Source organism: Trachypithecus francoisi, unplaced genomic scaffold, assembly GCF_009764315.1.
Source record: "Trachypithecus francoisi isolate TF-2019V2 unplaced genomic scaffold, Tfra_2.0 Lachesis_group4, whole genome shotgun sequence".
Taxonomy (NCBI): Eukaryota; Metazoa; Chordata; class Mammalia; order Primates; family Cercopithecidae; genus Trachypithecus; species Trachypithecus francoisi.
The window spans coordinates 109,911,193-109,926,791 of record NW_022681469.1 but is presented as its reverse complement, the minus strand read 5'-3'; the positions used below and the strand labels follow the sequence as shown (position 1 = coordinate 109,926,791).

Here is a 15,599-nt window from a genome sequence, read left to right as displayed (position 1 = left end):
TCCTCCCGGCCTTGCCACGTTCCCTCCCTGGACCGTAAGTTCCATAGGACAGCACCATGCCTGCCTGTGCCCCTGCCCCGAGCACAGCCTGCCGGGGTATGTGCTCACTGGTTGCTGTGGGGTGAGGGACTGTGCCTCTGCCTGGAGCATCCCCTTATCTCCTGCACCTCTGGCCCTCCTCTCCCCTGGGTGGGGGGCCTCGCCACTGGCCTCGGTCACACTGGGCAGTGGCAGAGAGGTTGAAGAGCTCACCCAAAGTCTCATTGGAATGGCCATTTCCCAGACAAGCCCCAAGTAGTGCAGAGCTGAGGCAAGAGGCAGTGTGAATGCCAGAGACCCTTTGGTTCTGACTTTTTTTTTTTTTTCTTGGAGACAGAGTTTCACTCTGTCTCCCAGGCTGGAGTGCAATGGGGTGATCTCTGCTCACTGCAACCTCCGCCTCCTGAGTTCAAGCGATTCTCCTGCCTCAGCCTCCCAAGTAGCTGGGATTACAGGCGCCCGCCACCTCTTGTTCTGACTTTCTGCGGGGACTTTACAAATAGGAAGTGCAGTGGCTTTGCCTGGAGTGGTTCTGGCCCAGCTTCCTGGAGGAGCCTGGGGACTGGTCTCAGTTGGGGCTGGGAGTGCAGCCTCCCCGCTGTCCTCTGGGCTCGGCTTCTTTCCTGTGGCCTCCAGTGTCCCCCTCAGGCCTCCACCTTGGCTTCAGCAGGTCCAGGCTCTCCCATCTTCAGCCACAATGGGGTTGCACCCCCAGCCTTTCCCTGCTGGTCCCTCTAAGCCCCCTGGGTTGCACAGGTGTCATCAAGGTGGGACACTTGTCCCTGAGCCTCTTCCTGTGCTGGGCGGTACAGAGCTCTGTTTGGCAGCCTGGGTTGTTTACTGTTCCTGCAGCAGGGACCTGGAGGGGAAGAGGAAGGGAGGTGAGGAGCTCACAGGCGGGCAGCTGTCCTCTGGAAGCCCACAGAGCTGGGCAAGGCGTGTGGGAGCCGCTCTGGTAACTGGGGGCCTCCCTGTCCCTCAGACCACTTCCACATGCAGTCGGAGTCTCTGATCGGGCCCCTGATGCAGACCATCTCCCACCAGCACTGGAAGGTCCGTGTGGCCGCCGTCGAAGCCACAGGTGCGGTGATCCAGTTTGGCAACGGGAAGTCCGTGGACGACGTGCTTTCCCATTTTGCTCAGCGACTGTTTGATGACGTCCCGCAGGTAACTGGTGTTTCTCCCGGACAGTCTGTTCCTCTCTCCACCACAGGCGGGCTGACGTGCTCTTTTTAACTAACGCACTTGTTCTTTTTTCAGAATGCTGCATGCACCAAATGTCCTTTCATTATTCCTACTCACAGGATGTTCCTATTCACATCTTGGAAAAACTAGGAGACAGCTGAACTGTTTTAATGTTTGGTGTTATGAATTCCAAGGGTGTGAGAAAGGATGGCTTGTGTAGTTATTGTCTCTTAGACACGGTGTGTGCTTCAGCAGTTGCAGGAGCTTCCTTAGTGCTCCCATCCATCAAGATGCACTTTCCTGAAAAGCCACCGTGGTTGGTGGACCTGGCCTGGGAAAAGAGTACAGTCGGGGTTGGTTTGTTGGGGATAATTATGTTGTTGGGCTTTGGAACCCACCAAGAGACGGGCAGGCAGGCAGGCAGGAGTCCTACAGATGGGACTGAGTATCGGCTTTACTGCTGGCAGAACCTGGCTGGGAGGGCATGTCTTGGATCTGAGGCCCCAGTGACTTGCTAAAACGCCACACACTGTGGCCAACAGGGAAGCTGAGTGACCTCTGATCTTTCTGTGTCTGAGTTACCTGTCAGCGTAGTGAGACGTGTGATCTTTTGTGTCTGGCTTCTTCACCACGCATGGCTGCAGGTTTCAGCCTTGCAGAGGTAGGTTTCCTGATGGGAAATGGCATGAAGGTGGTGAGTTGAAGAGTCACTCGGGTATTCTGGGGCCGGGATGGAAGCCCTGACTTGCTCCCTCGTCTGTGCTGCTGGGGTCCAGCCGTAGTCCCGGCTGTAGGTGTGACACAGCACCTGCCCAGGATGCCCCTGCTTTGCCTCCATGGCCAGGCTTCATTCTCGGGCTCTCTCCCCCCAGCTGCAGTGTGGCTGCCTTGGGGCTGTGCGCAGAGACACAGGGGGACCCTTTCCCACCAGGAGCCTTCGTTCACCCCCTTGGTCTCGTCAGGCCAGCGGAAGTTGAGTCACCATGTATGCTGGCCGGCCCCTCCTGGAGCTGGTGTGGGTTCAGCACCAGGCAGCACAGAGGGCCCCTGAGCACATTAGGGGAGAAAGTGGGCACAGTGTGGGGTCAGTGTCCATGGTGCCTGGCACTTGGCAGCAGGCACTTCTGGCAATGACTAAATACTTGGGCTGCAGAGGGCAGTTCAGGGGGCCAGGGCAAGAACAGAGCCCAATGAGAAGTGCAGGTGGCTGGCTGGTTTTTCTCTCCCTCCTTTCTTAAGCCCGAGGCAGAGTATGGCCTGCAAGGAACGTGGTGTCTGTGTCATGGGCCAAGTCTTATTCCTCAAAACAGTGTGATGACTCTATGGAGAGCTCTGTGTGCATACTGAAGCTCCATAGCCGATAGCTGTCGGTGTAATGTACCGTCACTGTCTAAAAATACCGTCACTGTCTAAAAATACCATCACTGTCTAAAAATACCGTCACTGTATCGATAGCTGTCTATAAATACTGGAACTCTGTGGAGCACTCTCTGTAAATACTGGAACTCTCTAGCTAGCTTCAGACAGTGTAACTCAGCGTAACTATACCGTAACTGTAAAAATACCGTTACTACGTGTCGATAGCTGTCTATACATGTTATAACTGTATTGGTAGCTATGCATAAACCGCCTACTCTGTATCAGTAGCTGTTAGAAAGCTGACATCACATAGTTGATCTGAAGCAAGCTTGTCCAACCTGCGGCCTGCGGGCCACGTGCTGCCTAGGACGGCTTTGAATGCTGCCCAGCACCAATTCATAAACTTTCTTAGAATGTTATGATTTTTTTTGTGATTTTTTTTTTTTTCTTTTAGCCCGTCAGTTATCATTAGTGTTAGTGTTATTTTACGTGTGGCCCAAGACAATTCTTCCAGCATGGCCCATTTCTTCCCAGTGGGGTTTACATCCTATTAGCAGAGACCCTGCACGGCCCTTCATGTGAGTTTCATGTGGAGTCGGGTGCTGTCCCTTTTACTCTGATCAGCCCTGGGACCCCATCCTGGAGCTCACTGTGCGCTCCTTGCAGACACCTTGAGCTCCTCAACAACCCAGGGATTGGAGCCCTGGGACCCCATGCCCTCTGCACAGAAGGTCCTGACTGCCTTCTGACTTGTAGGAAACCTTCAGCAGCCTGCTAGACTCCGCTTAAATCACTCAACTTCACTGGAAGGGCCCAGAAATAACTTCATCTCCCCCTTACGAGGCTCAGAGACCTCAGAGCTTGCTCAGATAGCACAGCCAGGCGAGCCTCAGAGCAAGGTCAGGACGTGGGTGGTCTAGCCGCCCTGGAGCCCTAGGCCCCGGGACAGTGGTGTCTAAAGTTGTGGAAAGGGGGGGTGTCCCACTGCGGCAGGGGCTACTGCATCTCCCCACGTGCACATGACTGGAGCTCCCAGCCAGGACACTGACGGCATCCAGAACGCCGGCGAGGCAGGCAGGACGGACGTATGGCCGTGCAGTTGTGAAGCAGGCCCTGAACAAACTGCCTTGTGCCGCCCTTAGGTGGGTGGCTTATGGACTTCCCCCTGCAAGGGTGCCCTGGTTGTCGCCAGGCCTGCAGTCGGCAGCTGCTCAGCTTTGCTGCAGTTTTCCTGCTCGATGTGTGCCGCTGGTGAGACCACCAGACCTGTTCTTGTCAAGAGGACCTTCCAGCAACATCGGATGTTACAGGAGAGGCTGGGGCTGCACGGACAGCTTTTCAGAGATGAGTGTTTGTCACGTTCCTGCCAAGTACCTGTTCGTCATTTGTATGCCTTCTTTTGATAAATGTCTATTCAGATCTGTCCATTTTTAAATCGGGTTATTAGATTTTTTTCTATTGAGTTTGAGCACCTTATGGATTCTGGTTGTGAGTCCCTTTTCTGATGGGTATTTGTGCAGCTGTTTTCTCCCATCCTGTGGGTCATCTCCTCACTGTTGATGGTTTTCTTTGCTGTGCAGAAGCTTTTTAACTTGATATGATCCCATTTACCCATTCCTTCTTTGGTGGCCTGTGCTTTGGGCATTTTACTCAAGAAACCTTTGTCCAGACCGTGTCCCAGAGAGTTTCCCCAATGTTTTCTTGTAGTGGTTTCATAGTTTGACGTCTCAGATTGAGGTGTTTAATCCATTTTGATTTGACTTTTGTACGTGACGAGAGATAGGGGTCCAGTTTCATTCTTCTGCATATGGATATCCAGTTTTCCCAGCACCATTTATTGAAGAAACTGCCCTTTCCCCAAGGTATGTCCTTAGCACCTTTGTCAAAATGAGTTCACTGTAAGTATATGGATTTAATTTCCGGGTTCTCTATTCTGTTCCATCGGTCTGTGTGTCTGTTTTTATGCCGGTGCCATGCTGTTTTGATTGCTGTAGTTCTGTAGTATAAATTTTTTATGCCAGTGCTATGCTGTTTTGGTCGCTATAGCTCTGTAGTATAAATTGAAGTCAGGTAATGTGATCCCTCCGGTTTTTTGTTTGTTTGTTTTTGTCGTGTTTTTTGCTCAGGATGGCTTTGGCTCTTCAGGGTCTTTTGAGGTTCCATATAAATTTTAGGATTATTTTTTCTGTTTCTGTGAAGAAGGTCATTGGTATTTTGATAGGGATTACATTGAGTCTGTAGATTGCTTTGGGTAGTATGGACATTTTAACAATATTGATTCTTCCAGTCCATGAACATGGAGTATGTTACCATTTTTTGTGTGTGTCCTCTTCAGTTTTCTCACATTAGTGTTTTATAATTTGCATTGTAGGGATCTTTCACTTCTTTGGTTAAGTTAATTCCTAGATATCTTATTTTGTTTGTAGCTATTGTAAATGGAATTACTTTCTTGATTTCTTTTTCAGTTTTGTTCACTGTTGGCATGTAGAAATGCTACTGGTTTTTGTTTGGTGATTTTTGTATCCTGCAACTTTACTGAATTTGTTTATCTGTTCTAATTTTTTTTTTTGTGGAGTCTTTAGGTTTTTCCAAATGTAAGATTATATTATCTGCAAACAAGGATAATTCTCTTGCTTTTCAATTTGGATTCTCTTTATTTCTCTTCTGATTGTTCTAGCTAGTGCTTCCAGTACTGTGTTGACTAACAGTGGTGAAAGCGAGCATCCTTGTCTTGCTCCAGATTTAGAAGAAAGCCTTTGAGTTTTTTCCCCATTCAGTGTGATACTAGCTGTGAGTCTCGTATATGGCTTTTTTTGTGCTGAGGTATGTTCCTTCTATACCCATTTTTTTGAGGATTTTTATCATGAAGAGATGTTGAATTTTATGCTTTTTCTGCATCAATTGAAATAATCACATAGTTTTTGTCCTTCATTCTGCTGATATGATGTGTCACATTATTGGATTTATATATGTTGAGCCATCCTTGCATACCTGGAATAAATCCCACTTGGTCATGATGAATGATCTTTCTAATGTGCTGTTGAAACACTGCCTTGTTGAGGAAATTTTGCATCAGTATTCATCAGGGATATTGTCCTGTAGTTTTCTTTTTCGATTGCATCTTTGTCTGGTTCTGGTATTAGGGTAGTACTGTCCTCATAAATTAAGCTTGAAGGTATTCCTTCCTCTTCTATTTCTTGGAATAGTTTGAGTAGGAGTGACATTGGTTCTTTAAATGTTTGATAAAATTTGACAGTGAAGTACTGGGTCCCAGGCTTTTCTTTGCTGGGTGGCTTTTCATTGCAGCTTCAATATCATTACTTGTTACTGGTCTGTTCGAGGTTTGGATTTCTTTATGATGTAATCTTGGTAGGTTGTGTGTGTCTAGGAATTGATCCATTTCTTCTAGGTTTTCCAATTTATTGGCATATAGTTGCTCACGGTGTAGTTGCTCATGGTGTTGTTGCTCATGGTGTCGGTGCTCATACTGTAGTTGCTCACGGTGTCGGTGCTCATGGTGTAGTTGCTCATACTGTAGTTGCTCACAGTGCAGTTGCTCACGGTGTTGGTGCTCATGGTGTCGGTGCTCACGGTGTCAGTGCTCGTGGTGCAGTTGCTCACGGTGTCAGTGCTCACGGTGTAGTTGCTCACGGCGTAGTTGCTCACGGTGTAGTTGCTCACAGTGTAGTTGCTCACAGCGTAGTTGCTCACGGTGTAGTTGCTCACGGCGTAGTTGCTCATGGTGTAGTTGCTCACGGTGTCGGTGCTCACGGTGCAGTTGCTCACGGTGCAGTTGCTCACGGTGTCAGTGCTCATGATGTCAGTGCTCACAGTGTAGTTGCTCACAGTGGTGTTGCTCATGGTGTAGTTGCTCGTACTGTAGTTGCTCATGGTGTTGGTGCTCACGGTGCAGTTGCTCATGGTGCAGTTGCTCACGGTGTCAGTGCTCATGGTGTCGGTGCTCACGGTTTTGCTCACGGTGTAGTTGCTCATATTGTAGTTGCTTATGGTGTCAGTGCTCACAGTGTAGTTGCTCATGGTATAATTGTTCACGGTGTCATTGCTTATATTGTAGTTGCTTATGGTGTGGTTGCTCGTATTGTAGTTGCTCATGGTGTAGCTGCTCACAGTGTCATTGCTTATGGTGTCGCTGCTCACAGTGTTGTTATGGTATAGTTGATCACAGTCTCTAATGATGCTTTGAATTTCTGTAGTATCAGTTGTGTAATGTCCCCTTTTTGATCTGATTTTATTTACTTGGGTCTTCTCTTTTTCTTAGTCTGGTTAAAGGTGTGTTGATTTTGCTTATCTGTTCAAAAAGCTAACTTTTCATTTTGTTTGTCTTCTGTATTTTTTTGTTTCAATTTCATTTATTTCTGCTCTTATTCTACTAACTTTGGGTTTGGTTTGCTCTTGCTTTCCTAGTTCTTTTCGACGCAGTGTAAGGTTGCTCTTTGAAGTTGCCTGCTTTTTGGATGTAGGTGCTGATTGCTACACACTTGCCTCTTAGTGCTGCTTTTGTTGTTTTGGCATATTGTGTTTCCATTTTCATTTAAGAATTTTTTAGGCCGGGTGCGGTGGCTCAAGCCTGTAATCCCAGCACTTTGGGAGGCCAAGACAGGCGGATCACGAGGTCAGGAGATCGAGACCATCCTGGCTAACACGGTGAAACCCCATCTCTACTAAAAAATAAAAATAAAAAAACTAGCCGGGTGAGGTGGCAGGCGCCTGTAGTCCCAGCTACTCGGGAGGCTGAGGCAGGAGAATGGCGTAAACCCGGGAGGCGGAGCTTGCAGTGAGCTGAGATCCGGCCACTGCACTCCAGCCTGGGCGACAGAGCAAGACTCCGTCTCAAAAAATAATAATAATAATAATAATTTTTAAAATTTCTTAATTTCTTCGTTGACCCACTGGTCATTCAGGAGCATATTATTTAATTTCGATATATTTGTATAGTTTCCACAGTTCTTGTTATTAATTTCTAGTTTCATGTTTTAAGGCTTGTTTCATGGCCTAACATGTGGTCTATCCTTGAGAATGATCCATGTGCTGAGGAGAAGAATGTGTATTATGTAGCTGTTGGATGCAGCATTCTGTAAATATCTATTAGGTGCATTAGGTCTATAGCGCAGATTAAGTCCAATGTTTCTTTGTTGATATTGTCTCTGGATTATTTGTCTAATACTGGAAGTGGGGCGTTGAAGCCTCTAGCTGTTACTGTGTTGGAGTCTGTCTCAACAGACAATATTTGGTTTATATATCTGGATATTCCAGTGTTGGGTGAATACATATTTAAAGTTATGTCCTCTTGCTGAGTTGACCCCTTTGTCATTATATGATGACTTTTGTCTCTTAATATAGTTTTCATCTTGAAATCTGTTTTGTCTAAGTATAGCTATCCCTGCTCTTTTTTTGGTTTCCATTTGTACAGAATATCTTTTTGCATCCCTTTATTTTCAACCTACATGTGCCTTTTTGGTAATGTGTGTTTCTTGTCGGCAACAGATAGCTGGGTCCTGGTTTTCTTACCCATCCAGCCACTCTGTCTTTTGAATGGAGAGTTTAGTCTGCTTACATTCAATGTTGTTATTGATAAGTAAGGACTTATTCCTGTGGTTTTGTTGTTTTCTGGTTGTTTTGTGGTCTGCTCTTCCTTCTTGCCTTCCTGTCTTCCTTTTTATGAGATGATTTTCTCTGTTTTTTTTTTCATATGTTTTAATTTCTTTTTGTTTTTGTGTATCTATTGTAGAGTTTTTTATTTGGAGTTACCACAAGGCTTGCAAATAACATAACCCATTATTTTAAACTGATGGCAACTGAACACTGATTGTAAAAACAAACCAGCAGCAAAGAAAAAAATGAATAGAAACTCTACACTTTAATTTTATCCCCTCTGCTTTTTAACTTTTTGTTGTTTTTATATTCTTGTCTTGAAAAGTCATTGTAGTTATTTTTATTTTTATTCATTTATTTATTTTTATTGTTGTATTTTTGAGATGGAGTCTTGCTCTGTCACCTAGGCTGGAGTGTAATGGTGCCATCTTGGCTAACTGCAACCTCCACCTCCCAGGTTCAAGCGATTCTCCTGCCTCACCCTGCTGAGTAACGGGGATTACAGGTATCCACCACCACACCCGGCTAATTTTTGTATTTTTTAGTAGAGACGGGGTTTCACCATATTGGCCAGGCTTGTCTTGAACTCCTGAGCTCAGGTGATCTGCCCGCCTCAGCCTCCCAAAGTGCTGGGATTACAGGTGTGAGCCACCGCACCCAGCCAGCTAGTTATTTTTCATGGGCTCATCTTTTAGTCTTTCTACTCAGGGTGTGAATAGTTTACACCCCACAGTTACAGTGTTACAACAGTCTGTGTTTTTCTGTGTGCTTACTGTTACCAGTGAGTTGTATCCTTTTAGATGATTTGTTATTGCTGCTCAGCATCCTTATTTTTCAGATTGAAGAACACTCTTTAACATTTCTTGTAGGACAGGTCTGATGTTGATGAAATTCCTCAGCTTTTGTTTGTCTAGGAAAGTCTGTCTCCCTCTTGTTTGAAGGATTTTTCACTGGATATACGAGGGTAAAAGTTTCCTCTCCTTCAGCACTTTAAATACGCCACGCTGGGCCGGGCGCGGTGGCTCAAGCCTGTAATCCCAGCACTTTGGGAGGCTGAGAGGGGAGGATCACGAGGTCAGGAGATCAAGACCATCCTGGCTAACACAGTGAAACCCCATCTCTACTAAAAAAATACAAAAATCTAGCCGGGCGAGGTGGCGGGCGCCTGCAGTCCCAGCTACTCAGGAGGCTGAGGCAGGAGAATGGCGTAAACCCGGGAGGTGGAGCTTGCAGTGAGCTGAGATCCGGCCACTGCACTCCAGCCTGGGCAATAGAGTGAGACTCCGTCTCAAAAAAAAAAAAAAAAAAACGCCACGCCACTGTCTCCTGGCCAGTGAGGTCTCTTCTGAGAGGTCGTTGCCAGGCATACTGGAGCTACGTTGTATGTGATTTTTTTTTTTTTTTCTTGCTGCTTTTAGAACCCTTTCTTCATCCTCGATCTTTGGGAGTTTGATTGTTAAATGTCTTGAGGTAGTTTTATTGGGTTAAATCCAGTTGGTGTTCTGTAGCCTTCTTGTACTTGAGTGCTGGTATCTTTTTCTAGGTTTGGAAAATTCTTTGGTATTATCCCTTTGAGTAAACTTTCTACCCCAATTTCTCTCTTTCTACCTGCTCTTGAAGGCCAGGAACTCTTAGATTTGCCCCTTTGAGGCTATTTTCTAGATCTTGTCCATGTGCCTCATTCTTTCTATTCTTTTTTCTTTTGTCTCTATGTATTTTCAAATAGCCCGTCTTCAAGCTGCTCACTAGTTCTTTCTTCTGCGTAGTCAGTTCTGCTGTTAAGAGGCTCCAATGCATTCTTCAGTATGCCAATCGCATTTTCCAACTCCAGAATTTCTGCTTGATGCTTTTTAATTATTTCAGTCTCTTTGTTCATTTCTCTGATAGGATTCTGAATTCCTTCTCCATGTTATCTTGGATTTTGCTGGGCATCCTCAAGCAGCTGTTTTGAGTTTTCTGTCTGAAGGGTCACCTATCCCCGTCACGCCAGGATTGGTCACCGGCGCCTTATTTAGTTCACTTGGTGAAATCATGTTTTCCTGGATGCTCCTGATGCTTGTGGCTGTCGGTTGATGTCGCTTGGTATTTACTGTCATCTTTGCAGTCTGGGCTTGTTTGTACCCATCCTTCTTGTGAAGGCTTCTAATTCATTTCTTTTGCTTTTTTGAAAAAAAATTGAAAACCATCCTGCTTTGTTAAACTGTTACGTGGCAGTGCGGTATTCAGTGTTGTTTTTGAACTAAAAGAAAAGGGGTAATCTGTCTCATGCTAATTAGCATTTGCAGATTTCTTATGATACCAGTAGAGACTGATAGAAAAGGTGGTGGCAGTCCATGAGACTCAGGAACAGCCCCAAATCCTAGCCCTGCAGCTGTCCTTGCTATGAGGTGAGATGTTTGAAGCTCCTTTCTACAAAAGAAGCCTATCTGTGGGTTCCAACGGACAGGTGGCCGTCCTGGGCAGGGCCCTGCAGAGACCCTGGCACAGGTGCAGGAGGTCAGGGAGGAGAAAGCAGCGAGGCCGATTCAGCGAGTTCAGACTGCTTCCCGGCTGCCGGCCTGGGGCAGAGTGTGCTCAGGCCTTGCCGTGTGGCCCTGGATGCCTGCCCGTCTCCTGGAGAGGGCCCCATCACGTGTGTTTGGGCGTTCGGGACTGGCTGCAGTCTGGCTTGTCTCAGTCATGCCCTCTGCCCAACAGGCTTTCCAGCATCTCAGCACATGGCACAGGCTGAGCTTGGAGTTTGCCACTCATGTGGATTAGCGTCTTGGCAGGTGCGGCCATGAGTGGTGCCTGTTGACTGCATTAAACCCTGGGGCATCTCTGCTCGAGACCCGCCAGTGCTGTGTATGAAGACGACAGTGACAGCTTGTTCTGTGGTGACTCTCTAACCAGGTGGTGGAGTGACCATGGAGCTGATTTGGGTTTCTCAATTGTTATATGGGTACTTGTATTTGTGGTTGCTAGTAAGGCCCTGTGTCAGTTAATAACCCCCGCAAATGCACCACGCATTCTTGTGTCCCCTATGCTGTGTCCCCTATGCACGCTTCCCTGCTGCTCGCACGCCAAGAGTCGCCTGTGCTCACCACACGGGCAGCAGGAGTCAGGCGCGTTGGGCCTCTCCGTGTGTGAACTTGTCTACCCCTCACGGGACCTCAGTGACGAGCCCTGTCAGTCATTCCTTCCCATTTTCCAGGTGGGAATGAACTTCGGAGCGGTCAGGCCAGGGCCCAGGTCCCAGGCTGGCAGGGACAGATCCTAAATGCGATCTGCTTGGCTCTGGGCCTTGCTAGGGCTGGGGCGGAGCAACCCCTCCTCCGAGTCCCAGTGAGTGACCACGCCATGGGCACAGCTGCTGCTCGGGTCCCCTGCACCTACGAGTGGCTATGGTGCATAGCTGTGCAGACATGCTTCATCCAAAGTGTCAGGAGGGATGAGGGTCCTGCGCCCCACAGCCCAGCCAGGCACTGATGGCACCACAGAGTCAGCCCCTGGCCTCACAGGGGACGACTCTGAAGCTCGTTCACACCCCAGAGCTCCCTGGATCAGTCTATAGCTGGCTTCAGCCACACCACTTCCTCACCCAGCTTCTTCTTGGCTGTTCCCAGTTCCCTTTGAGGAGTGTTGGTGCTGGTCCCCATCTCAGGCACTGCCCTTTGGGAGCTTGGCTAGGGCACCTGGTATCTGTTAAGCTGGTTTCTTCTGCCTGTGTAGGCAAGGTAGGCAGAGGCCCTCGTGCCCCCTCTTCAGACACCCAGCAGCAGAACCAGGGACCCTGCTGGTTTCCTCCAGAGTCCCTGGGCTCTAGGACCAGATGCCTTTGAGGTCTGGCCATGGTGCACCATACTTGCTGTAGCCCGGGTCACTGAGCACCCAGGGTGAGACAGGCGCAGCCTGGCCAGGAGGTTTTCATGCAGAAGACCAAACACACAGCACGGCTCAGGCAGCAGCTAGGAGCCTGCTCTCGCCAATAGGACCAGGCCAGGGCACAGGGGACATGTGTGTGAGGCTGCAGGACAGCAGCATTCCTCTCCGGCCCAGCCAGGGGGGACTGGCAGAGCTGGCTGGGACCCAGACTTGGTGGCGCCCAGGACCCCGGCCATGCATATCTGTCTTGGGGATGGCATCCAGGTGGTGGTAGGTGGCCCAGGACCTGGCCGTGCCTCTGCCTCAGGCAGCGTCTGCATAGTGGCACTCAGAGCTGCGCTGTGGCATCAACTCCCGCGTCCCCTTTGCCTACACGAATCTTTATCCCTTCCTCTCGTGCACAGGTCCGGCAGGCGGTGGCCTCTGTGGTAGGCGGCTGGCTGCTGCGTCTGCGCGACCGCTACTCCTTCTTCCACAAGCTCATCCCTCTGCTGCTCAGCAGCCTCAACGACGAGGTGCCCGAGGTCAGGTACGTGGGCAGGCATCCAGCCAGCGGCCGTGGGCCCTGCTTCCTAAACAGTCATGTACAGCAGTGGTGGTTTCTCTTCGCTCAGAATCTGTCACAGAAACCTGCTCGTGTCCCTTCGTCCCTGTGCTCTGAGGTGATGTGCCGTACAGAAGGCCTCTGGTTTTGTAAACGTCATTTCACGTCTTTTTAACATTTGACTGAGTAATGGACAGAGATCAGACGGCCCCCTTGGTGTACTGTCAGTAGGGTGCTCACAAGTTGAACAGAATTTCTGGTCCACCTTTTCTAGGGTTAGGGAGCTTCCCGCTCTCGTGTGATGGGGTCTTTAGGCGACCCATGTCCTGGCACAGCCCTGCGGCCTCCTGGGCATCCCTGGGAACTTGCAGGGCCCTCCCCTGCGTGCCCTGCCCTTAGTTGCTGTTGTCTGTCTATTGTGCCACAGGCAGCTGGCTGTCAGCCTCTGGGAAGACGTTGGCCTGCAGTGGCAGAAGGAGAATGAGGAGGACCTGAAGGACAAGCTGGACTTTGCCCCTCCCACCCCACCCCATTACCCTCCGCACGGTGAGTGACCGAGGCAGAGGGGAGCGCCGGGAGGCGAGCCCTTGTTGGGTAGGAAAGGGGCTTCTGAACCTGAAGGAAGCTTCAGCTCTTGGAGTTCTGAGCCCAGGCGGCCGCGTTGGAAAGGTGCAGGCATCTCCCCATTGTGCTGGGACTCCTACGTCCCAGGCACCTGGGACCTCCCTGCGTCCTGGGCAGAGCACGTCTCTCCTCAGCATCTGGGGAGCCCCCATGTGCCTCGCAGTGACCTCTCCCCTCCTCTGACCAGCTTTATTTTAAAAAGGCCTTGGGCTTCTGAAAGTGTCCAGTGCACTGCTAGATAGTGTCTGCCCCCCTCCCTTGGCTGTGCACACAAGGGTGCATTGAACTCTGGGTTCCTGGGCAGCTCTGCTGGTGGCTGGGGGATATTGGAAACAGTGGGATAAGGGGCTCATCATTTCACCAAGACAGAGCTCAGCACAAGGGCCACGGATGAGGTGAAGTCTTCGTGGTTCCACATGATTTCCAAGCTGGGAACAGGGTGCCCTGCTGTGTGGCCTCCCGCCCTTCCCACATTTGCTCCCTGGCCAATTTGCGGGCACCCATGTGTGTCTCTGCAGAGCCCAGCAGGTCTGGCTGAGTCTGAGTGGAGGCTCCCAGGTCTGGCCCCAACGCACTTGCTCTGCCATGCCACTGGCCCACCTCGGGCTTCATCTGTGTAGAAACCACTCTCTCGTGGGGCTGAATGTCTTCCACTTGCACATGGTCGGGTGTTTTCATCACTTGAGTCTATCTGCAGGGTGTCTTCTTAAAAGTGAATAATAGATACACACTGATGAGGACAGAAAGTAGGTGAAGCACAGCCCAAATCAGATGCGCAGCCCAAATCAATCAGATACCCAGCCCAAATCAATCATGCCCAGCCCAAATCAATCAGATGCCCAGCCCAAATCAATCAGATGTACAGCCCAAATCAATCAGATGTACAGCCCTAATCAATCAGATGTACAGCCCAAATCAATCGGATGCACAGCCCAAATCAATCAGATGCCCAGCCCAAATCAATCAGATGCACAGCCCAAATCAGATAACCTGAGAGATTTGCAGCCTCAACTTACTTCCCATGTCACCTCCCTGGCCTAGTCCAGGCGCTGAAGTAGCCCAGTGTCAGGTCCTGGAGGGAAGTGTTGTACTCTGTCAAATACAGCATTAAAGCAGCTTCTTGGCTGGGCATGGTGGCTCATGCCTGTATCCCAGCTACTCGGGAGGCCAGGGTGGATCACTGGAGCCCAGGAGTTGGAGACCAACCTGGGCAACACAGCAGGACTCCGACTCTACAAATATTTTAACAAAAACAAAACAAATTCGCTGGGTGTGGTGGTGCGCACCTGTATCCCAGCTGCTTCAGAGGCTGAGGTGGGAGGATCCCTTGGGTCCAGTAAGTTGAGGCTGCGGTGAGCTATGACCACGCCCCTGTACTCCAGCCTGGGTGACAGAGTGAAACCCTGTTTAAAAAAAAAAAACAAACAGTTTCTTGTGTCTGGTGTTGATGTTTGGTGCCCTGTTAAATCCCCACCCACAGACCATGGTTCCTCCCAAGCCTGTGAGTCTCAGGGCTACTCTTCCTCCCAGTTGGCATTCTCCACCTTGCAGCCCCCCCACAATGCACAGTTGCTGTACAGGGAAAGCACACGTGTTTGGAAAAGGCACAGAAGTTAGTTGCAAGCAAGATTTGTTCTGATGGAGTGAAGCCAGTATGAGAACGCTCCATCTTTTTTTTTTTTTGAGACAGAATTTCACTCTTGTTGCCCAGGCTGGAGTACAATGACTCAGTCTCGGCTCACTGCAACCGCCACCTCCCAGGTTCAAGCAGTTCTCCTGCCTCAGCCTCCCGAGTAGCTGGGATTACAGGCACGCACCACAACGCCCAGCTAATTTTGTATTTTTAGTAGAGACGGGGTCTTGCCATGTTGGCCAGGCTGGTCTCAAACTCCAAACCTCAGGTGATCCGCCTGCCTCAGCCTCCCAAAGTGCTGGGATTACAGAGGTGAGCCACCACACCTGGACAACTTAATCTGTTTTAAAATGTGGAACTTAGGCTGGGTGTGGTGGCTCATGCCTGTAATCCCAGCACTTTGGGAGGCTGAGGCAGGCAGATCATGAGGTCAGGAGATTGAGACCATCCTGGCTAACACAGTGAAACTCCGTCTCTACTAAAAATACAAAAAAAAAAAATTAGCCAGTTGTGGTGGCAGGCGCCTGTAGTCCCAGCTACTCGGGAGGCTGAGATGGGAGAATGGCATGAACCTGGGAGGTGGAACTTGCAGTGAGCCAAGATCACGCCACTGCACTCCAGCCTGGGCGACAGAGCGAGAGTCCATCTCAAAAAAAAGAAGAGGAACTGTATTTGCAAACTATGCCTCTGAAAATGAGTTAATTTTAACATATAAAACACTTAGGGTCGGGCATGGTA

General features: G+C 49.4%; 1 protein-coding gene across 1 annotated transcript in view; it reads left to right on the top strand.

The window, feature by feature from the left end:
• Window positions 1–15,599, top strand: part of DNAAF5 (dynein axonemal assembly factor 5) — a 55,585-nt gene that overhangs the window by 1,950 nt on the left and 38,036 nt on the right. The window contains exons 2-4 of the mRNA XM_033194639.1: window positions 1,022–1,206; window positions 12,465–12,589; window positions 13,032–13,150. Of these exons, the coding sequence (XP_033050530.1) occupies window positions 1,022–1,206; window positions 12,465–12,589; window positions 13,032–13,150 (429 nt within the window). The remainder of the gene's footprint in view (window positions 1–1,021; window positions 1,207–12,464; window positions 12,590–13,031; window positions 13,151–15,599) is intronic.